This window comes from Balaenoptera musculus, chromosome 21 (genome assembly GCF_009873245.2).
Source record: "Balaenoptera musculus isolate JJ_BM4_2016_0621 chromosome 21, mBalMus1.pri.v3, whole genome shotgun sequence".
Lineage (NCBI taxonomy): Eukaryota > Metazoa > Chordata > Mammalia > Artiodactyla > Balaenopteridae > Balaenoptera > Balaenoptera musculus.
In genome coordinates this window covers 17,584,835-17,607,508 of record NC_045805.1, presented here as the reverse complement: position 1 = coordinate 17,607,508, position 22,674 = coordinate 17,584,835, and the positions used below count along the sequence as shown (strand labels likewise).

Sequence of the window (22,674 nt, the reverse complement as noted above, 5' to 3'; positions counted from 1 at the left end):
GAATTTGTGACTTTAGTAGACTATATCAAGATCTAGGGAAAAGTATGAGGTAGCAGTAATATAATTTAAAATAGGGCAGTAGCGGGACTTCCATGGTGGCACAGTGGTTAACAGTCCGCCTACCAATGCAAGGTACACGGGTTTGATCCCTGGTCTGGGAAGATCCCACATGCTGTGGGGCAGCTAAGCCTATGCGCCACAACTATTGAGCCTGCGCTCTAGAGTCCGTGAGCCACAACTACTGAAGCCTGCGTGCCACAACTACTGAAGCCTGCGCTCATAGAGCCTGTGCTCCGCAACGAGAGAAGCCACCACAGTGCGAAGCCCGGGCGCCTCAACGAAGAGTAGCCTCCCGCTCGCCGCAACTAGAGAAAGCCCCGCGCGTAGCAACGAAGACCCAACGCAGCCAAAAATAAAATAAATAAATAAATTTAAAATAGGGCAGGAAACATTGCTATGTTTAAAAGTTTTTAGCCACTGTATTCTTGGTTTTTATCGGCCATTTCACCTACCTGGTCCTGTTTCTCCCTTGCTGCTTTCTTTTCATCTTGCTTACCATTACCTTCCCATTAAGACCAAACCTTTCTTCATGTTCCATGCAGAGCAGTTCTACCTTCTTTGAATCTTTGACACAAAACAAATGCCCAGGTCTTTGGGGGTATTAGTTTCTTTTCGAGGAGCAGTTTTGGTTCTAGCTATTAATAACTTTTTCCTACCTGATTACTCTACCTTTTAGGATTGTGTTGAATAAATTAAATTGAATAACCTTAAAGCATGCAAGCCAGCTGACACAGTGGGTATTCTGAGATTTTTCCTTCCCCTCCCCATCACTTTGGCTACTTAATGCATGCTAATCGTACTATGCCTATGGCAGCTAAATCATTTCGTCTGTGATGTGTAGTTGACAGTGCCTCTTTTATTTCATAAAATCAACTTTTCTGATATCCTTTTATATTGCTAAGCTTCATGGAATTATTTAAATTTACAATTTGCTTTTATGTGTTAGGAAAGTTAGTTTTCGCTTGTTTTGCAGAACATTAATTATAAAAGCCAGTATGGCCACAGGAGGAGGTCCTTTTGAAGAGGGCATGAATGATCAGGATTTACCAGACTGGAGCAGTGAGGGTGTTGATGACCGGCTCAACAACATGGTAGGATGTCTTACTGTTGATGGTGTGTCGTTGGCTGCTAATGTTAGAATGCAGCTTCCCCCTGCCTTAGCCAAGTCATACTCACTGAAACTCTTTGAAAACACATTTTTTCTTGCTGTCCAAGATATTAAATGACCCTGGGCTATTTGTTGTATTATTTGAAGACATTTTTGTTTGTAGGTAACATATCAACTTGAGTTAGCTTAAGCCAAAAAGGAGATTTATTACAAGGATATAAAGATGTTTTATGGAGAACAACTTAAAGGAATATAGCTGGGTTTTAGGAAGGGACTAGAAAAAGCAACCAGAAAGTTGTCAAGAATTACTTTTTTATTACGCTGACTCCTTGCTTCTGTGTGCCTCTGCTTAACACAACTTTCTTTTCACAGACCAGTTTTCTCTCCTCTCTGGTCCACGTGGTATACTGTGGCTGCCCCTTCATTCTAAAGCTTTCAGCTATGGCTGCAATTATATACTGACTAGTTATCTCTTAGTTCCAATTTGAAATTTTAACATATGATTATCCCAATTTGGATTAGATATGCATCTCTTTTCCAGTCATCTATGGCCAGGATTGGGTGGGGTAAGTAGAACAAGAGGTTGGCAGGAATACCCACACATGGATTGGGGTGGAGGGACAGTTTGTAGAGAAGGGAGTTTTATTATAAAAGAGAAAACTATCCCAAAAGATTTTACGAAAGTAAAACTAAAAGACTCTTCCAATATGGATAAAGTGGGAATTTATAGCCTTTTTGTTGAATGCGTTATGTGAGTATAGCTAAGTAAATAAAAATGTTTTCTAGTTAAAATATTAAGCATTTTTTGTCATTTCATATCAGACCTTATCATGTAGTACATTGTTGCCTATAGAAAATAATAATAGTTATATTTATTGCTTACTATATGCTAGGTGCTGTGCTAGCTGTTTTATGTATGTTATTTTTTTTCTTTAAAAAAATTTTTTTTATTGGAGTATAATTGCTTTACAATATTGTATTAGTTTCTGCTGTACAATGAAGTGAATCAGCTATATGTATATCTATATCCCCTCCCTCTTGGACCTCCCTCCCAACCTCCCCATCCCACCCATCTAGGTCGTCACAGAACACCGAGCTGAGCTCCCTGTGATAATACAGCAGGTTCTCACTAGCTATCTATTTTACACATGGTAGTGTATTTATGTCAAACCTAATCTCCCAGTTTGTCCCACCCTCCCCTTATGAATGTTATTTTTAATCGTATTTTAAAGGTGACACTATTTTAGAGATTAGGAAACTGAGATCTTGGGAAGTTTAATAAATTGCCTAGGGTCACACAGTGGGGCGTTTCTTCCTATAACAGTAATTGCTTTAGAACACAGGTTGATTCCAGATCTGTCTACCTATATATACTGACTTTAAAGGAGGCCAGTAAAGGTATATATAATTTATTTCACTATTCAGTTTATAAATAGTAAGGAACCATTTTTTAAAACGCTTTTGAAAATATTCAGACTGACGCTAGGTTTGGAGTTTGGGTATTTGTATTTGTTAATGACCTATGATAGGAAAGTAATTATTTTCTGAATAATTATAATTTCAGCACAGTTTGAAATTTAGGTGTAGTGGAGGGAAAATGGGTTAGTACAGGTAACTAATTGTCTCTGAGACTATGTATTTATGTGAAAAATGTTTGTCATTTAAAATTTTAAGACCAAAAATTTTTAAGCGTACCAAAATATTTTCCTGATTTGATAGAGGCCAGATTAACCTTTGCCTGTACTTTTTTTTTAAAGGATTGGGGTGGCCAACAGAAGAAGGCAAATAGATCATCAGAAAAGAATAAGAAAAAGTTTGGTGTAGAAAGTGATAAAAGGGTAACTAATGATATTTCTCCGGAGTCATCGCCAGGTGTTGGAAGGCGAAGAACGAAGACTCCACATACGTTTCCGCATAGTAGATACATGACGCAGATGTCTGTTCCCGAGCAGGCAGAATTAGAGAAACTTAAACAGCGGATAAACTTCAGTGATTTAGATCAGGTTTGTAAATTATTTTAAAAATCAAATTATAACTATGGAAAATATTTGCAATAGACTAAATAGTTTGTCTTAATAAAATTGAGCTGTTTATTTCCTTTTCCTTAGTTTCTGTGCCTATGGAAAGAATGTTAATCGTTGTGATGGTACTGTGTTCTTTGGAGGGCAATAAAGTCCTTATTTCTAAACTTGCTGAGGACAAGTCTCTTGGGACTTTATTATTATACTATATGACTAACTTAAATGATTTCATTTTGAAACTAAATTATGCATGCTAGTAACTGATTAAGATTGCTGTTAAGCAAAAGGGAATATCGAGTTTAGAATATTTGTCATTGGTTAAGTGTGGGATGTGCTGGGTTATCTCAAGTTTAGAATAAAACAGTTGTTTGTATTTATAATCACTGAAATCAAGTTTAGAACTAAAAGCAAGTAGAAATGATAATGAACTCTTAACATTTTACTGTCACATCTGTACTTCATAGAGATAAGTTTTCCAAATATGCATAAAGGTAGATTCAAGTCTGGTATGATGGTGATGATCATATATCATTTAGTCACCTATGTGTTAATTATTGAACATTTACTGTATGCCGGGCACTGAGTTGAGTACTTTATCAGACAGTACCAGCTTCACACTGACCCATCTTTTTTTAAAAATTAATTAATTTATTTTTGGCTGCGTTGGGTCTTCCTTGCTGTGTGTGGTCTTTCTCTGGCTGCGGCGAGCGGAGGCTACTCTTCCTTGTGGTGTGCAGGCTTCTCATTGCGGTGGCTTCTCTTGTTGAGGAGTGCGGGCTCTAGGGCATGCGGGTTTCAGTAGTTTTGGCATGCGGGCTCAGTAGTTGTGGCTCGCGGGCTCTAGAGCGCAGGCTCAGAAGTTGTGGCACATGAGCTTAGTTGCTCCGCGGCATGTGGGATCTTCCTGGCCCAGGGATCAAACCCGTGTCCCCTGCATTGGCAGGTGGATTCTTAACCACTGCGCCACCAGGGAAGTCCTACATTGACACATCTTTATGTTGATGTTCATATTAATTAATTAACATTGATTCATTGGGTTCAAAGCCTATGTTATATTCTGTGATCAAGTATGACTAGCAATATGAGTTATAAATATGATTCATAATCCTACTGCTTCATTTAGACTAGTCTTGCTCATATTCATCATTTGAATTGTCTCTGGACAGAATGAGGCCTAGGACGTGATAATTGAATTTTGATATTTTATGAAAAGAATTTTGTAGGTCTGAAGCTGTTTTGAATCTTACAGCAAATCTGTTTATATGCACCTTGTGAATCAATATCTGATGGTAAAACTAAGAACATTGGATTTTTTTTAATTTTGAAAGATTAATGTTTGTGGGATTTGGTTTCTTTTTCATGTATAGAGAAGCATTGGAAGTGATTCTCAAGGTAGAGCAACAGCTGCTAACAACAAACGTCAGCTTAGTGAAAACCGAAAGCCCTTCAACTTTTTGCCTATGCAGATTAATACTAACAAGAGCAAAGATGCTGCTGTAAATCCCCAAAAGAGAGAAATGATTGGATCAGCACAATGTAAAGAGTTGTTTGCTTCTGCTTTGAGTAATGACCTTTTGCAAAACTGTCAAGTCTCTGAAGAAGATGGGAGAGGAGAGCCTGCAATGGAGAGCAGCCAGGTGATAAAACTTCTTTCTTTTGCTCTTTGCTTTCATAAACCTCAAAGTAGATTCATTAAGATTTAAAAAAAATATTGGGTTATGCACATAGGAATTTTAGTTAGGTAGAATTGAAGTTCTTCTCTGACCTTCCTCATTAATCTATCAGATTTACTCAAAGTGGTGTAAATTTCTTTTTACCAAAATGACTGTAGAAATGGCATAGTCAGGTAAATTAAGACTTCTGTTCATCTGCCAAATGTTGTATTGCTAATTTTTAGTAAAGAGCAATTGGGAGCAATGTGATTAATAGATTGCTGTAGAAATTTTTTTTAAATGGTATAATTCTTTTGAAAAAATTATTTTTCAAAAGTATCTTAATTTTTAAAATTTATTTATAAAGAAATATATAAACAGTAGAAAAATTTATATAAATAATAGTTTGATGCACAGTTTTATAAAATGAAGTTCCCAAGTAATGAAACTAAAACACATTTTGAAATTTTTAAGTTAACAGTAATTGGAATTGTTGGTATTGCCTGTTATGTTTTGATTAAATTCTAAATTTGATTCAGATCTTCTGCATGTATGAATTCACACAATAAACCTAGAAGTATCTTTGGTTATTTGAAATTAAAATCTATAATTTTAATTCCCCCCCCCCAAATATTTCCCTTGCAGATTGTAAGCAGGCTTGTTCAGATTCGTGACTATATTACTAAAGCTAGTTCCATGCGGGAAGATCTTGTAGAGAAAAATGAAAGATCTGCTAATGTTGAGCGCCTTACTCATCTAATAGATCACCTTAAAGAACAAGAAAAGTCATATATGAAATTTCTGCAAAAAATTCTTGTAAGTTTTGGACACTTTAAGTAATGTATTGAGTTATTTTTGTAGTACATCAGTGTACATGTACTGATGACATTCTGATGCCACCCCAGAGGAGTTAATATATTTTCAAAAAATCGTGCCATCCGTTATAACATTTTATTGCCCTTTTTAATAGTTGTATGATTTATACCGCTGAAATATTTCAGGCTAGAGAAAATGAGGAGGAGGATGTTCGGACTGTAGATTCAGCCGTGGGATCTGGTTCTGTAGCTGAGAGCACATCGCTAAACATAGATGTGCAGTCTGAGGCTTCAGATACCACGGTAAGCGGCTTTTTAGTAATTAAAGTGCTGGAAATGAAGATAGAAGGTTCTCCCCCGGTTTTCACGATGATATTTTTGTAGGCATTCCTTAATGAAAAGTTTATCTCAGGGAAGAAACCCTCAGATTGTTAATGCTGTATATATTCTTTTTGAACATGGAAGTTTAAAAGTTTTATTTATTAGCATTAAAAATAGTTTTAATGGTTGATTAAATCTAATAATATCTGATCTTCAATTTGCAGAAACCTGGTTTTTCTAGTTTGTTTCATTAAGCACAGCTTTACTCATTTTAAGAAGCATTGGGAAAGTTAAAATTCATTGTGGATGTAAGAGCTGTAAGTACAGTGTCATTGCTTAGCATGTCGTCTGTTGGAAAAGTCTCCAAGTTCATTTGCCATTGAGGAACCATTTTAAGGCTGTTAGGATTCTCATTTCTCAGGCTAGCTTAGAACGGAAGCAAAACCAGACGACTGATAAAATTGAGATGAAAATGGGACAGGGTAACATTTACTTTGGGATTTATTCCAGTGAGAAAAATACTATAAATTCTGACTCTGCAAAATGGAATGTATCAAAATACTGTCTTTTGGAAAAATAATCAGAAGTTTACAGAACTTTGAGGAAAGATTTATAAAATAAACTTAGTTCATAGAAGTTAGTATGAAACTAGTATACTTTTAAGCATTTTAATTTTAGCAGATAAACCTACAACCATGCATTAGTAAACTTGAAAGACTGTTATCAGTAATGCCTTTCTTGTGAAAGGATAGCCATGTGTATCTTTTGTTTCCGAGGTATGTTCCAAAGTACCATTCAGCATTAGGAATTTGAGGGTTTGTTTCCTTTTAATATTGACCTGCATAGTTTCCTATCTGCCTCCTTTCTCTTCCTTGCCCTTCCTGATTTGAAGAGGAAATTTGAATTTTTTTTCTCTCCATTATTTTCACCAGGAGATGCTCAGAGGGCTTGATCCAAATGGTTGTTGAAGAATGGATTCTACTGTGGGGAAATTGTTTTTCTATTTACAGTGGTGCTGGGAATAATTTCTTTCTCACGTTTCATTCCAGCAGAAGTGGAAGGGTTGGGGCATGTTGGTAAAGGAATTCTGTTGGAGAGGAGTGGGAAATGATATAGATGATTATTATAATTTATATGCTAGTGTATATCGTGTTCCCCATGATGAGAATTTCTTTCATAACATAAAATCAGGACATTTTGAAAGTTAATTAATGGCATAGAATAAATGTTGAAATATGCTTCAGCAATTGTTGTATAGCTTATTGCCTAGGATGTGATATTCACTTAATTATAATAAGCCCGAAGTCTAGTCTATAGGAATTTAAAAGTCTAATTTAAAGTTTTATTGCCACCTGGGGGAGGGTGGATTGATTTTCTAAAAGATGGACTGGTAATTTTTTATATTTATTTACAAGACTGGCTTATATGTTAAACAGGAGTTTGTGTTAAGAAATTAATATGCTACACTATTTAATAAAGGAGGCATCTTTTAGTCTGAGAATTCGGCCGTGCATTGAGGACAAACTAGGGAATTCAGCTTCACAAGAACAGGTTTCAGACATTGACGTTACAACAAGTCCAAAAGGGAAAGGTGACAGACCTCCTCAGAATGACAGGGAACTGAGGCCTAATAGGAAATATAGCCGAAAACGTGGATTTCCCTCAAAGGTATACTTCACAATATTAACTTGGGAAGTCTCTAAATGAGCACCTCTTTTGTTCATATTTCCTCTCCTTTATTTGCTTTTCTGTTGTTGTTGCTGTTAACTTTTAAATATGTACGTTAACATGGTTAATTGTACTGTAATTTGCATTAGTAAAATGCTGTCCCTTAGTGTTTTTTCCTTTTCTGCTTTCTTATTCTCCTCTCCATGGATTATGTGTGGCGGCTGTTTTTAATTTGTATTAACAAAGGACTTGAAACTTAATCCATTTTCCTTTTTTTGCTGTTGAGAACTCAAAATATAACACATTCTTAAACCTTGACCATTAGTTGCCTTTTGTTTCTGATACTTGTGTTCATGGATTAAGAAGGTACTTTTAAGTTTTGTCTTATTTCCTGTAGTCATTCATTAAAGAAAGAAAAAAATAGAGCAAGCTATTAGCTTTCCTGTTTTTTTAAGAATGAAATATTGGGTTGGCCAAAAAATTCGTTTGGGTTTTTCCCTAAAATCCTATGGAAAAACCCAAACGAACTTTTTGGCCAACCCAATATTTTTAGTGTTTTTTGGTTTATATTTTTCTTCCCATTGGAAATCCCTTTTTCCATTCTTTTTTTTTTTAATTATCCAGTTGACCTGTTTCCTGATGATTTTGCTACTTTCTCCTCCAATGTTTGCTGTAAATGTTCTTTCTTTTAATTTTCCATGATTTGCATAAAGACACTCAGGAAAGGTTTAAAGACAACTATTTGTGTAGTTCCGCTTAAAACAGTTTGAAAAAAAAAAAAAACAGCATTTGTAAAAGTGCTCATATCCATTTGACAGGAGTAAACTACTATTTTAATAATTGAGTATAGATAAGACCGATTTCATATGTTTTATTACTAGCTTATTACCTAGGATTAGGCTTTCCTTTCTGTTATGTACATATTTTATATTTTTGTGGCTGTTTAAAAATGACAAAGCTTAACCTCTAGATATTAGGATGTCTCCCCACTCTCCCACAAGAGTTTGAAGATATAGTTTGAAATCAGCTATAGTGATCTTACTATAAAATGTTAAGCAAAAGGTATCCCAGTTCAACAGAATAGTAAAGTAGCTGATTATTTTTAAAACTACTAGCATTGGAGAAGAGAAAGTGAATGGGGGAAAATAGATCCTTTGGAACTTAAGTCTTCTGAATAGTGACAAACAGAACTTGAGTTGACAGTTACTACAGCATAGCGTCTTCCAGTTTTACTTTTTTCCCCTAAGGCGTTATGTTTGCTTTTAAAAACCACTCTTCTGTTTTTAAGTTTCTTTGAATAATGTCCTTATAAATATTATTTTCTCTTGAACTTCTTTCTGGAGTTTATTTTAATTTGATTCTTTTTAATCTTTTGATTCTTAGGGCCATCCTAGGGTAGTTCTATCAGTACTCTGTTCATAAAATGATTTCATTTTCTTAGAAAAAACCCTAATTCCCACTGACTGACTTTATTGTTTCTCTGCTATGCAGAATCTTTCGTTCTCCCCACCTGCCTTCATTCCCTCCTTAACATCCTTTCAAAATGTAGTATTCTGTTAGAAGACCAGGGAAGAAAGTTGGTGTCTTAACTGAGGTTCAGTGCTTAAAGCAACCTTGTGAGTTGCAGCTTGATAGGAGATAATTGATATTCTTGAGTTGGGCAGAGTCCATTTTATGAAATATTTTATAGACACGATGACATTGCATAATTTTTAAAAAGAGCCTTCCCTGAATACCCATGCCTTCATTGTTTTCCCATACTCATCTTTCCCCCCACACTTAATCTCAGCTCTTAGAGCATTCATAAGCTTTTAAAAATACCATCTACCCATTTTTTGCTATTGTTTTTATCATTTCTAGTTATTTCATGTGGGCTAGATTTGTCTCCCAAACCAGACTATGCTTCTTCAGAGATCGTTTTAAATACAGAAGACAGAGTCTACGGATGTAATTTTGGGGCAGATAGTATGATGTGAAAAAACACTAACCTAGAACTTAGGAATCTGACTTCCCCTCACTGTGATATTGGATAAATCACAGCTTTATCTTCTCTGGGCTTATAGTTTCTCACCTTTCAGATGACAAAACTTGGAATACATATTAACTGAAGTACTTTTCAGCCATAAAAATATATTTGGATCCATGAAGAATTATTGGAAGAACATCAGTTGGGTAGAGGAAAGGAAGACTTAGGGTTTTCTGAAATCTGTTACCTGTATGCAACTCGAGATTTCATGCTTAAGTTATTATTTTTTAATTTGTAAACTAAGAATGTACTTACTGAAAGTGACTCAAAACATTTAAATGAAAATATGTGTTTGAAGGATGGGTATAGTCCTGGCCTCCTTTTTTGGATTTCTATTCCATGCACCATCTTCTTGCCATGTTTTTATCCCCAGGTATTTTTATTACCATTTTCTCATCTTCCCTTTCTTTATATTTGATTGTAGTTCCCACCCACCTCCCTCAGTTCATCTTTTCTAAGTATTAGTCTGAAATGTTATTTATGTGGATGCAAAAGTTATTAAGCAGTAATAAAACTCCACTAATTTTAAAAATTGTTGGGAATTCATCTTTGGATTAGTGAAAAATCTGAAGTTCAGAATTCTTTATAATTAGAGTATCAAAGTTTTGCAAATAAATGTGACTAACAAGGATTAAAGTTCTTTTTAAAAGTTTGCATTTTAAAGGGTAAGAAACCATAATATTAAATTGTTTAGTAAATTCTTTAAAATTAGATAGCTTTAAGGTTAGCTTGAGGTCTAAACTATTTTTGAGAGATGGGAGGATTATGAATTAGATGGAGATAATGCATTCTTGATGGTTTTCTTTTTTCCTAGATGACTTTTAGCCTTATTTGTGTAATGTTTCTTTTCTTAGTCATTTACCATTGATGCTTTGTTGGAGTATTTGATTGATGTCAACCTGGAGAGATTTCTCTGAGTCGTTCCACTGATTGGGACGTTCGTACCTGATTGGGTCTGGTTTTATATTTTACCGGTGACTTTGATGAAATTAATTTGGATCAGATCTGAGATGGCTACCTATCTCAGATTGATAGTTATCTCTCACCCTTCAAATTATTTTTTCAAGATGTAAATAGTCTTGAAATGAGCAAGAACTAAGAAGATGAATTTTCATAGGGATGAATGTAATGTTAACTAGGTAACTCCACTTGTATAGGATGGGAGAGAACTGAGTAAATTGTACTTGATTTGAAAATGGCTTTAGTTTATTGGAAATTCTCCAGTAAAATACTAGCTTAACCAAGATACATTATTTCTCTTCCATGTTCATAAAGTCTAGTTGGCCAGTCCAGGATAGAGCACTGACCTGGCTTCTCTGATACCTTACATCAAACATTCTAACTGTAGTCTTCTACTTCCTATTTGAGCTTCCTTTCTTTGAGTTCTTAATTCTGAGCCATGTAATTATTTTTATTGCTTGCCAAGTTATCACAGTTACTCATTCTTGTTTACAATACTAATGAGTGCTACTTGGGGAGGTAAAGGGAAGAGGTTTGTGCAAAGTATTGTTAAGGAATGTTACCCAGAAGGGAATTTCTCTGGAGCCATCTGTGTTCTCCATAATTTTTCTTGGAATCAAATGTACATAGGGAAAACAGATCAGTGCATTTTTACTTTGAAAAGAAATCACTGAGGTTTATTTTCCTTGTTAACTTTGGTTAGAGCCAGGGGATATCATTCATTTAAAGTCTCCATATCCCCAACAAAAATTTGGTAGCAATGCAAATTTAAAATTAACTATTTCTAAGTTAACAGAAATATTTTATGTAAATGTTAGCTAAAATCATTAAACTTCTAAGATACAAAATTTTTTAAAAGGCAAATCAGTGATGAAAAATACCATTATGGTATACAGTTCATGCATAATTTGTCTTATTTATTGTTTCCAGGTTGTATTTAAATTTCTCTCTTTGGTTAATTGACTTTATTTTTTCTGGTTGGGTTACACTTGAATATTTTTAAGATTAACATTTAAAATTTTATAATTCCTTGTAAGTGGCACCTATTTAATCTGTTCCTCTTTTAGGCAAAATGTTATCTTTTGGGGGGGAATTTCAAAGTAATTTATGTCCTCAGACTCAGCATTAAATGAGCATCTTTTAAAAGAAAAAATAGTAATGATATCTTTGATGCAAAAGATAGTATTTTTTCTTTACTGTATCCTAATATAAAGTGATGCAAGTAAATTAAAGCCTTTCACATCAAATAATCAAATAAAAAGTATATTTTTAAAATTTCCATCCGTAGTTAGAAAATAGTTGGTTTGTTTTTGTTTTGTTGGTTTTTAAACATCACTTCTAGGAATGGGGCAGAAGATTTTTTAGTCTGGTCTTTCTCCAGGGCTACTTTTAGGGCATTAACCTGGTATGATCTGCTCTTCCTTTTCTGTAAGGCCTGGATCCCTCATTCTTTGTGTGTGTGTGTGTGTGTGTGTGTGTGTGTGTGTGTGTGTGTGTCGGCCTTCCTGTGTTCCTTTTTGTATGCCTTTTGCTTTATTTTCTTTTTGTTAATTCTTCTTCATGCTAAGCACATGCATATGGTCTTCTACCTTGAAATTACCTAACTACCTAATTCTTAACATGACAGGCTGTCTCTGTGTCATTTTCTTCTTTTTCTTTCAAGTCTGTATCTAGGGTTGTATATTTAATACTAATTTATTGTCTATGTATGTACCTTGCCGTTGGTAGTTGAAATAGGAACATGGATTTTAAAAGATATAAGTGTTGTTGGTCTTATTTTTCAGGCCAGAGATCCTCAGCAGGAGCCTATGGAAGAGATAGAAAATTTGAAGAAACAACATGATTTATTAAAAAGGATGTTACAGCAGCAGGAGCAACTGAGAGCTCTGCAGGGACGACAAGCTGCTCTTCTTGCTCTGCAGCATAAGGCAGAGCAAGCTATCGCTGTGATGGATGATTCTGGTATGCCACCATCTTAGAATGTTTTTATAAGTAAGGCTCAATAAATAATGATATGATTGCAAGGTGGATGCTGGTTATTATATAATTAGATCTTGATTGTTGTCTAGTTGAGAAACCTACATGTGAGGCTTACCCTGTCCTGTGCTTTTCTCTGGTTATGCAGAAAAGGTTGCAGGGACAACTCCTGGCCATCATACTGTACCGTGCAGACAGCCAGCTCGCTCTCCTTTTCATCAGAGAGTACCCTTAAGAGGTAAAAGGGACAGGATGTAGTTCTGTTTTTGTACCTCAGATTTATAGGGCTCTTGTTGCTTCTATTTCTGCCTTTTGTACTTTATTTAACAAGGATTGCTGTACTTTGCTTGCCTGCCAAGGAAGGGTTAAAACCTTAAGTGAGGCAGTGAATAAATGTAAGCTTCTTTGGCTTCTGACATGAATAGTGAGGTATCCAATTGTATGCACTAGTTCCTTTGAACTAAATTTATATCCTATCCAGTCTCCCTGAGACTCAGAAATGTTCTTTTCTTTCTTCTTCTTTCCCTCATAGCCATGTATCACTTAGATGGAAATTGTATTGAATTCTTTTTTTAAAAAAATGTCAGCTTTATTGCGGTATAATTGACAAATAAAATTATAAGATATTTAAAGTATACATCTTAGTGATTTAAGTTTTGTATTTTTGGATCTTGTTTAAGAAACCTTTCCCCATCCTATGTATTGAATTCTTTAGTATTGAGTCTAACTTTATAGTTTGTCTTGTTATTGTCAAACCTACGTGTTTAATTTCTCATTAAGTTGAAAACAGATTGTTACTTATTAAAACTTAAAACCAAGTTATATTTTCTAGTAGTCTGTCATTACAGTCTAATAATAATTTATCTCCTGTGGGCTCTCCATTTAAGGTCCTTACTGTGGTTACCCTGTTACTCAATTTATCGTGTTGTCCACACCTAGCCCACTGGCTCAGCCTTCTGCGCACTGTTATATGTAATTTAATTTTGCATTTTCATAAGGAGCTTTATGACTTGCAAGTAACTTACTCTTTTGTAATAATTATATAGTTGTATAGAATATATATGGTATAGTATATAATAATTATGCAAATTTTCATCCCCATTTTTCCCTTGCAAAATTCAAAGTATCATTAGCTGTTAGATTTAGGAAAAAACAAAATACTTTAACAGTGACAAATACAGTTTGGTTAATGACCAACTTTTAAAATATTTTTCAAGATTGGAGTATCAAATTTCAGAGATTTTCTTGTGATAGTTACGTTATTTCAAATAGTTATACTTACGTCATCTCATTTGATCACCACAAAACTGTAGGTTAGTCGCCAGGGCTTTTTTTTATAATTCTCACTTTAGAGAGAAGGAACTCTAACACAGAGTTCGTGACTTGCCTAGGCTTATATGGAATTTTAGTAGAATCAGATTTCTTGAGTTCCAGGTCAGGGGTCTTCTTTTTCTGAATATAAACCTTTATTTTTAAGTAAGCAGATAATCTTTCTTTCTTTCTTTTTTTTTTTTTTTAATGTACTATTATGAGACAAGGACCAGGAGGAGAATGAACAGGAGTTTAAATTTGAATTTATTTTATGTACTATTTCAAAAAGAATTTTAGGTTAATGATTGAAAACAGATTTTATCTTGCATTTATGAGATTTTGCAGGAGAATACTGATGTAAAAACAAACTTACAGTATTTAATCTTTAGGTATATAAGAGAGGCAACATAATTGTCATGGGAAAGAGTGTTCCTTTTACCATTTAACTAGCAAGTTGTGTGTTATCTAGACTGTAATCGCTTTTTTTCCCCCAAGTACTTTGGACTGGGTACATGGGAGTCTACCCCACCCTGTAATTCTAATTTCTCATTGAAAAAGCTAATATTTTCCTTCAAAACAGACACAGTTTATAGTCATTGTCTCTTTTAGAGCTGGAAAGATAAGCATGGGGTGGTTGAGTAACAGAGCAGTAACTATTATGAAAATTGTCATCAGAATACTGCCTTAGGAAGAAAAAAACTGTGGTCTTTTAGTATGAGTTGTATCACAAGCAACTCCTTCAATAAATTATCTGTTCTACAGTAGGGGTCGGCAAACTATAGCCAGCTGGATTTGGCCCACTGCCTGAAATAAAATTTTATGGAATACAGCCATGTCCATTTGTTTATGTATTGTATGTAGTTGCTTATGTATTGTATATAGTTGCTTTTGCCCTACAGTGGCAGAGTTGGGTAGTTGAGACAAGAACTGTATCTCCACAAAGCCTAACATGTTTACTATCTGAATCTTTAAAAAAAGTTTGCCAGCCCCTGTACTAGAACATTGATTCTGTTGGGGAGGTGGGGATTGAGACTGGTCAGAATTAGCTGTGCTTTTTCAGACTAACCACTTTGCCCGCCACGCCTCCAACCCAACCTGGTGGACCTTCCCGCACCCCGACTCTGTTGAGTCACTATTCCTTTTTTTTTTTTTTAAATTTATTTATTTATTTATTTATTTATTTTTATTTTTGGCCGTGTTGGGTCTTTGTTTCTGTGCAAGGGCTTTCTCTAGTTGCGGAGAGTGGGGGCCACTCTTCATCGCGGTGCGCGGGCCTCTCACTATTGCGGCCTCTCTTGTTGCGGACCACAGGCTCCAGATGCGCAGGCTCAGTAGTTGTGGCTCACGGGCCTAGTTGCTCCGCGGCATGTGGGATCTTCCCAGACCAGGGCTCAAACCCGTGTCCCCTGCATTGGCAGGCAGATTCTCAACCACTGTGCCACCAGGGATGCCCGAGTCACTGTTCTTAATTGGGATGTAGCGGTATCCCTCCTTGAATGTTGGGACAGAAAGAGATGAACCACTATACTAGAGTTTTGTGAGTGTCCCTTTATTTTCAGGTTAGATGGAAACTTATAAAATGATTGGTTGGCAGATAAATCTGAGGGTTAACTAGCTTCAAATTACGTTGAGATTTTTTCAATTTCTTTTTTCCCCCCAAATTTATTTTTAGCTTCTCAGAAATTAAAAGTGTTGTTTTTTATTTATTTGCTTTAATGAATTATTAAATTATTTGCTTGAATGAAAGTTGTTAACTTTCTTTCCAGTTGTAACAGAAACTACAGGTAGCCTATCTGGAGTCAGTATCACATCTGAACTAAATGAAGAATTGAATGATTTAATTCAGCGTTTTCATAATCAGCTTCGTGATTCTCAGGTAACTTAATTTTTTGGTATACTGGATTTAAAATCACATTAACTAAAGCAGTGCTTCTCAAACTTTACTGAGCATACATATCACCTGGCATGATTGTTAAAAAATGTAGATTTCTGGTCAGTGGGATCCCCCCACCTCCAAAATTATGATTCATACATCTGGGGTGGGCTTCCCACCATGCGATTCCAGTGCTGGAAGTCTCGGGACTATGCTTTGGGAAGCTCTAATTTAGAGGAATATCTACTTTGAATGAAGTGATTAGTGAAACTTCCCCTTTGTATGCTCCTAGATGACGCATTCTTATTTCACCTTAAAGATTGTTAATGGTCACAACTGTTAAGTTAGTGTGAATCTATGCTTTTGCAATGTTTTACTAACAATTTTAAGAAAGTTCTTAAGTTTAATTTCAGAGTTAATAAGTGTTATAATTTAATGACCTTTGTAAATAATGATATAAATGCAAAATTTCAGTCTCTTGAGTGAGAAAGGGTGAATTAATACCTCTCCACTGGAAATGGGTATAATTGACAATGCATTATCTTCTGTCTGCTGACCCAAGTTTAAATAAAAGAAGATGATCTAACTACTTTGGAGAGTTATTTAGCAATATCTAGTACATTTTTTCTAGTGACCCTGTTCAAAAGGAGATGCATACAAGAATGTTCTTGGCAGCATTGTATTAATAGCAAAGCAGAAACAATCTAAATGTCCATGAACAGGAAAATGGATTAGTAAGTTATGATATATACATAGAGTGAAATCCTATAACCGGTTACAGTAAATGAACCAGAGCTAATGAATGAAAATGCAAGTTTAAGAAGGATACCACTTAGCTTATGTTTTAAAATGTGTAGAGTGTATATTTTTTATGGATACCTTCATAGGTATTAACAAAATAAAAATATGTATGAGAATGGTAGGTGTCTAATTCCAGATTGTGGTTATCTCTTGAGAGAGTAATGGGGTCAGGATTTCTACGTATAAAGCTTTAGCTATTATCTGTAATATTATATTTCTCTTAAAGAAAGAACTGATGCAAATGTGGCAAAATACTAAAATTTGACTAAGCCCAGTGCTGGTTATTCATTATATGATTCCCTAATCCTTAGTGGATTTTTTAAATGTTTCATAAATTTTTTTTTTAATAGGAAAGAGGTGGTAGGAGAAACTGATAGGTTAAGAAGTTAAAGTTTATGATTGTGGTTCTAAAAAGATGGCAAGAGAGAGAATGAGATTTTTGAAGGTTTGTTCTATATAAAATGTGGCATTTCTAGCACTTAATTTAGATCCAGTTAATAACATCCAGTGAATCCCCACTGTGTAGTTATGTGTGTCTATAAAACAGTATATATATATACTGTTTTATAGATATGGTGGCACATCAGGAAACAGTATGTATATAACTTGGGAATAGGAAAGGCATATATACTTACCGACCAGCACAACCTACACAAATGTTTATCTCTTCTTATAAAGAATATTTATGTATTTTTGGGACTTCCCTCGTGGCACAGTGGTTAAGAATCCACCTGCCAACGCAAGGGACACGAGTTCGATCCCTGGTCCAGGAAGGTCCCACACACTGTGGAGCAACTAAGCCTGTGGGCCACTACTACTGAGCCTGCACTCCAGAGCCCGCGAGCCACAACTGCTGAGCCCACATGCCACAGCTACTGAAGCCCGCGTGCCCTGGAGCCAGTGCTCCGCAGAAAGAGAAGCCACTGCAATGAGAAGCCCGCGCACCACAGCTAAGAGTAGCCCCCACTCGCCACAACTAGAGAAAGCCTGCGCGCAGCAATGAAGACCCAATGCAGCCAAAAGAAAAAAAGAGAGAAAATATTTATGCATCTTTAAAATGAGAATGCAAGCTTAAATCGCCTAATCTTTCTTTTTTTTCTTTTGTTTTCTTTTTTTTTTTTTTTTAAAGCCTCCAGCTGTTCCAGACAATAGAAGACAAGCAGAAAGTCTTTCATTAACTAGGGAGGTTTCTCAGAGCAGAAATCCATCAGTTTCAGAGCATTTACCTGATGAGAAAGTCCAGCTTTTTAGCAAAATGAGAGTGTTACAAGAAAAGAAACAAAAAATGGACAAGCTGCTTGGAGAACTTCATACACTTCGAGATGAGCATTTGAACAATTCAGCATGTAAGTAAATCTAAGCAGTATTAGGTAGAGGACACGTAAGTATATATGCCAACATGTAATAATTACTTAGTAAATATTTGGTGAATGAATAAACACATAGTTACTCAAGAAAATTATAATTTTTGTGGGGAAATAGGACTTGCACGTGAAAAGTTTTTAAGTAACAAGGCAATGTATGGTAAAGCCAAATAGATGGTAGATCTGTAAAATTCAGAAAAGGAAAAGAATGAATTTGGGCTTGAAAAATTGGTAGGATTTTATTTTATTTTTTATAAATGTATTTATTTTATTTATTTATTATTATTTTTGGCTGCGTTGGGTCTTTGCCGCTGCACGTGGGCTCTCCGCAGTTGCGGCGAGTGGGGGCCACCCTCCGTTGCAGTGCTCGGACCTCTCACCGCACGGCCTCTCCCGTTGCGGAGCACGGGCTCCAGGCGCGCGGGCTTCAGCAGTTGTGGCGTGCGGGCCCAGTTGCTCCGCGGCATGTGGGATCTTCCCGTACCGGGGCTCAAACCCGTGTCCCCTGCATTGGCAGGCAGACTCCCAACCACTGCGCCACCAGGGAAGCCTGCTAGGATTTTTTTTTTTTTTTTAAATTTATTATTTATTTATTTATTTATGACTGTGTTGGGTCTTCGTTTCTGTGCAAGGGCTTTCTCTAGTTGCGGCAAGTGGGGGCCACTCACTCTTCATCGCGGTGCGCGGGCCTCTCACTATCGTGGCCTCTCTTGTTGCGGAGCACAGGCTACAGACGTGCAGGCTCAGTAATTGTGACTCACGGGCCTAGTTGCTCCGCGGCACGTGGGATCTTCCCAGACCAGGGCTCGAATCTGTGTGCCCTGCATTGGCAGGCAGATTCTCAACCACTGCGCCACCAGGGAAGCCCCAGCCTGGTAGGATTTTAAATAAGGGATAAGTATAAGAGAAGGTAACTGTTAGATACTTTGACATAATAATACTGCACTTTTTAGCATATCCAAAATTTTTCCTTAAGGAAAAGCTAAACCAGATTAGTACATTGACTTTAAAACTATGAAACAGATTTAGAAAGTATTTATGCAATAAAAACCTGAGATATGAAAAACTTATTTAGTGCAGAAAGTCCCTAACACTTCATTTTTTAAAATACATAAATAGTCATCTCAGGTGGGACTAGGAAAGGCATATAGTCATCCTAGGTATACTAGTTAAATAGTTATACAACCATCCCTCAGTATCCACGGGGGCTTGGTTCCAGCACCCTCACCCACACCCCTACGGATACCAAAATCTGAGGCTGCTTAAGTCCCTTATCTAAAATGGCATAGTATTTGCATGTAACATAAGCATATCCTCCAGTATACTTTAAATCATCTCTGGGTTACTTACAATACTTAATACAATGTAAATGCTATATAAATAGTTACCAGCATGCTGCAGATTCAAGTTTTGCTTTTTGGAACTTTATGGAATTTTTTTTTTCCTGAATATTTTCTATCTGCTTTTGGTTAAATCCGCAGATGCAGAACTCTTGGATACAGAGGGCCGATTGTACTAGTTATATAGGAAAGGCAATAGTCATCTTAGTTATACTGTAGGAACTGTCTTTTCTGCTCTGCAGATGTTTTGCTGGCCTTTGTCTTATTCAGATCCAGTTACTAGTCCTCACTTGGCCACATGCCTTCCCAAGCCTGGTCCCTGCCTCTTAGTCAAACGGTTGGTAGTAGGAGCCGTAGCGTTGGGTATTGGAGTCAGCAGGGTCCACCCTAACAGGCCATTATTCTTTAGCGTTCCAGATGCTGTCTTATCAAAGAACAGACAAGGGATAGAAACATCACCTCTGGATCCCTGTACTGCACCCTAGTTGTCCGCCACCTTCAAAGAACTGTACTATTTCTGCCCTGAGACATACGCCTTTCTTCTCCCTGACTTCTGCTCCTCCTCTGCCTCCTCTAGAGTATGAGCTAATCCCAGCGCCCGTCCTTCCCAGACAGATGAACACAACCAAGGAAAACTTAGTGTTTCGTAAGTTGTACTCAAAGCCTTGTGGTCAGTTTTATACACATAATTAAAGTAGCACTCTGTCTACTGATGACTAAAAAGTCATATATTTCTCTGGGAAGCAGAGTGAAAGCAGAGCAAAAGGTAGAACAGTCAAGGAATAGAGAGAAAAGACTACTGGAAACCAGCTGTAGCAGTGGATAACGTGAGCAACAAATGACGATTGTCACTGTGAGGAAGAGAAAAATGATGATAGTTTTAAAGTGGTAGTGGACTTGCCTGGTGGTGCAGTGGTTAAGAATCTGCCAGTACAGGGGACACGGGTTCGAGCCCTGGTCTAGGGAGATCCCACATGCCGCGGAGCAACTAAGCCCGTGCACCACAACTACTGAGCCTGCACTCTAGAGCCTGCGAGCCACAACTACTGAGCCTGCGTGCCTAGAGCTTGTGCTCCGCAGCAAGAGAAGCCACCACAATGAGAAGCCCATGCACCTCAACAAAGAGTAACCCCCCGCTCACCGCAACTAGAGAAAGCCCGCACGCAGCAACGAAGACCCAACGCAGCCAGAAATAAAAAAAAATAAAAAGAAAAAAATAAATAAACTGGTAGGAGAGAGAGAAGCACAAAGATTCTTAGTCTTCATTTATTACCCTTGAAAGCATAAGATATCTTTGATCTGTGTGGACAGAAAGGTAATTAAAATGTAGTTCAAGAGCTGTCTTAGAGGATTAATCGTCATCTAATTAGAAAATTTTATTGCTGAGTAGTATTCATGGTATTATGTACCACAGTCACTTTAACAATTTTGCTTTATCTTTTGGAACAAGAAAAGTTCCATCTTGGAGACCAGATAGAATCCCTCTGGACTGGAACATTCTCACGGACCTATCAGCTAGGGTTGCCCTGTAAAGATTTGTAGATGGTGTGCTTGCACATCATATGCAGTGGCTCTATTTAACTTAACCTGGAACCAAGTTTATCAGAGGAGTACTCTCGTTACTTTCTCAAGGTAGAATATCGTAGTTCTTGTTGGTTTCCATCTTGTCTTTCCTTATTCTTTCCTTTCTGTTTTAACTCTGTTTGGTTGAAGGACATGTTAATAAACAAGTGGCCTGGTTATATCCTTAAGTTTCACATTTTAAAGCTGCAGGATTTAAGATGTTAATGACTTTTACTTTTTATTTTTCTATGTCTGAGCCAACTACGAATGTGTTGTTTGATGCTGTATTTGTTTATTTATGGTAACTGGTCTTTTTTTTTTTTTTTTTTTGTTGTGCCTTCTTCAGCCTCTCCACAAAGGAGTGTGGATCAGAGAAGTACAGCCGCAGCTCCCCCTGCTCCTGTAGGCTTAACACCAGTTGTCAATGGAGAATCCAGTAGCCTCACATCATCTGTTCCTTATCCTGCTGCTTCTCTAGTTTCTCAGAATCAGAGTGAAAATGAAGGCCACCTAAATCCAACTGAAAAACTCCAGTAAAACATTTCTACAAACATTGTTTACATAGATTAGAATTGAATAATGGGGATAAATCTTGGGGGTTTTTTCTTTGTTGAAAATTCTGGAAAAACTGAGTTAATTTGATATGATAAACATTTTTAAGTGATATGGTGGTAGAATAAGTTTGTGTGTTATATGTGCATCTTTGAGTTGTCCTAGAGAAATGTGACATTGTAATAACATGTAATTTCTTTGAGCTAATGTATTCCTGTTTTCCAAATAAAGGGACTACAGTTAAAAGATTTCTATATTCAAATGGTTTAGAGCCCAGGCTCTAGAGTCAGACAGCCCTAAAATTGTATCTCACAAGGTTGTGTGACTGTGGACAAATAGCACCCTCACTAAGCCTCTTTTTCTTCACCTAGCATAATATATTTGTTCATAAAGGTGTTTTAAGGATTAGAAAACATTGGCATAATTCCTGGGACTCAGTAAAAACTCAACAACCTAATTATTCTTTTTGGTAAACATGTTATATAGTATGGTAACATGTAGATCTCTATATGTTGTAGACAAATTGGGAACCTTCTGTAAATGCTCAGTAATGCCTGCATACCTGATTTGCCTAAGAGGTACTATTTTAATGGAATATTTAGTACTTCACATTTTTGATACTTATTAAGAAACATAGGAATATTTTTGACATTGAGATTTAAGCTGTTAACATCTATACCTGCTTAAAGTGAACACGTGGAAGAGGGTTTCTTATGCTTTTGTCCGTAACACAAGATAAGTAAATAAGGTGATGAGATTTTGAATAACCTGTACTTGAAATTACATTCATTATAGTCACATCCCCTGGATATTTGACTGGGTTTAAATTTTGTTTGTGCTGGCTGCTACTCTGTGAAAATAGTGTATGCTTTATTTTGCTAAAATGGGTGTTAATATAAATGTTTTTGTTGTTTATCAGGAAGTTAAATGAAGTTCGAAAGAGGTTGAATGAGCTAAGAGAATTAGTTCATTATTATGAGCAAACATCAGATATGATGACAGATGCTGTAAATGAAAACACAAAAGAAGAAGAAACTGAAGAGTCAGAATATGATTCCGAGCATGAGAATTCTGAACCTGTTACTAACATTCGGTAAGAACTTTTTTAAAAGTTGTTTTTCTAACATATTCACCCTAACAATACATTTAATATGAAACAAAAGAAACCTCAATAGAGTGCCTACCGTTTGCCTTTTATTTAAGCTTTTCTCCTGTAAGTCTGCTGTTTTGGTCAGTGTACTCTTACTTGTTCTATAAAGAAA

General features: G+C 36.2%; 1 protein-coding gene across 24 annotated transcripts in view; it reads left to right on the top strand.

Moving 5' to 3' along the window:
• The window catches only part of PCM1 (pericentriolar material 1), an 87,456-nt gene that overhangs the window by 9,939 nt on the left and 54,843 nt on the right, over nucleotides 1-22,674 (top strand). For 9 of the 24 annotated variants that reach the window (XM_036838516.1, XM_036838514.1, XM_036838515.1 and 6 more), the window contains exons 3-14: nucleotides 1,034-1,151; nucleotides 2,926-3,171; nucleotides 4,557-4,826; nucleotides 5,487-5,657; nucleotides 5,843-5,959; nucleotides 7,457-7,645; nucleotides 12,416-12,593; nucleotides 12,757-12,846; nucleotides 15,686-15,795; nucleotides 17,723-17,939; nucleotides 21,207-21,393; nucleotides 22,332-22,505. In XM_036838516.1, the coding sequence (XP_036694411.1) occupies nucleotides 1,056-1,151; nucleotides 2,926-3,171; nucleotides 4,557-4,826; nucleotides 5,487-5,657; nucleotides 5,843-5,959; nucleotides 7,457-7,645; nucleotides 12,416-12,593; nucleotides 12,757-12,846; nucleotides 15,686-15,795; nucleotides 17,723-17,939; nucleotides 21,207-21,393; nucleotides 22,332-22,505 (2,045 nt within the window). In that variant the 5' untranslated portion in view covers nucleotides 1,034-1,055. The remainder of the gene's footprint in view (nucleotides 1-1,033; nucleotides 1,152-2,925; nucleotides 3,172-4,556; nucleotides 4,827-5,486; nucleotides 5,658-5,842; nucleotides 5,960-7,456; nucleotides 7,646-12,415; nucleotides 12,594-12,756; nucleotides 12,847-15,685; nucleotides 15,796-17,722; nucleotides 17,940-21,206; nucleotides 21,394-22,331; nucleotides 22,506-22,674) is intronic. The other 15 variants (XM_036838531.1, XM_036838534.1, XM_036838530.1 and 12 more) reach the window with 7 other exon arrangements.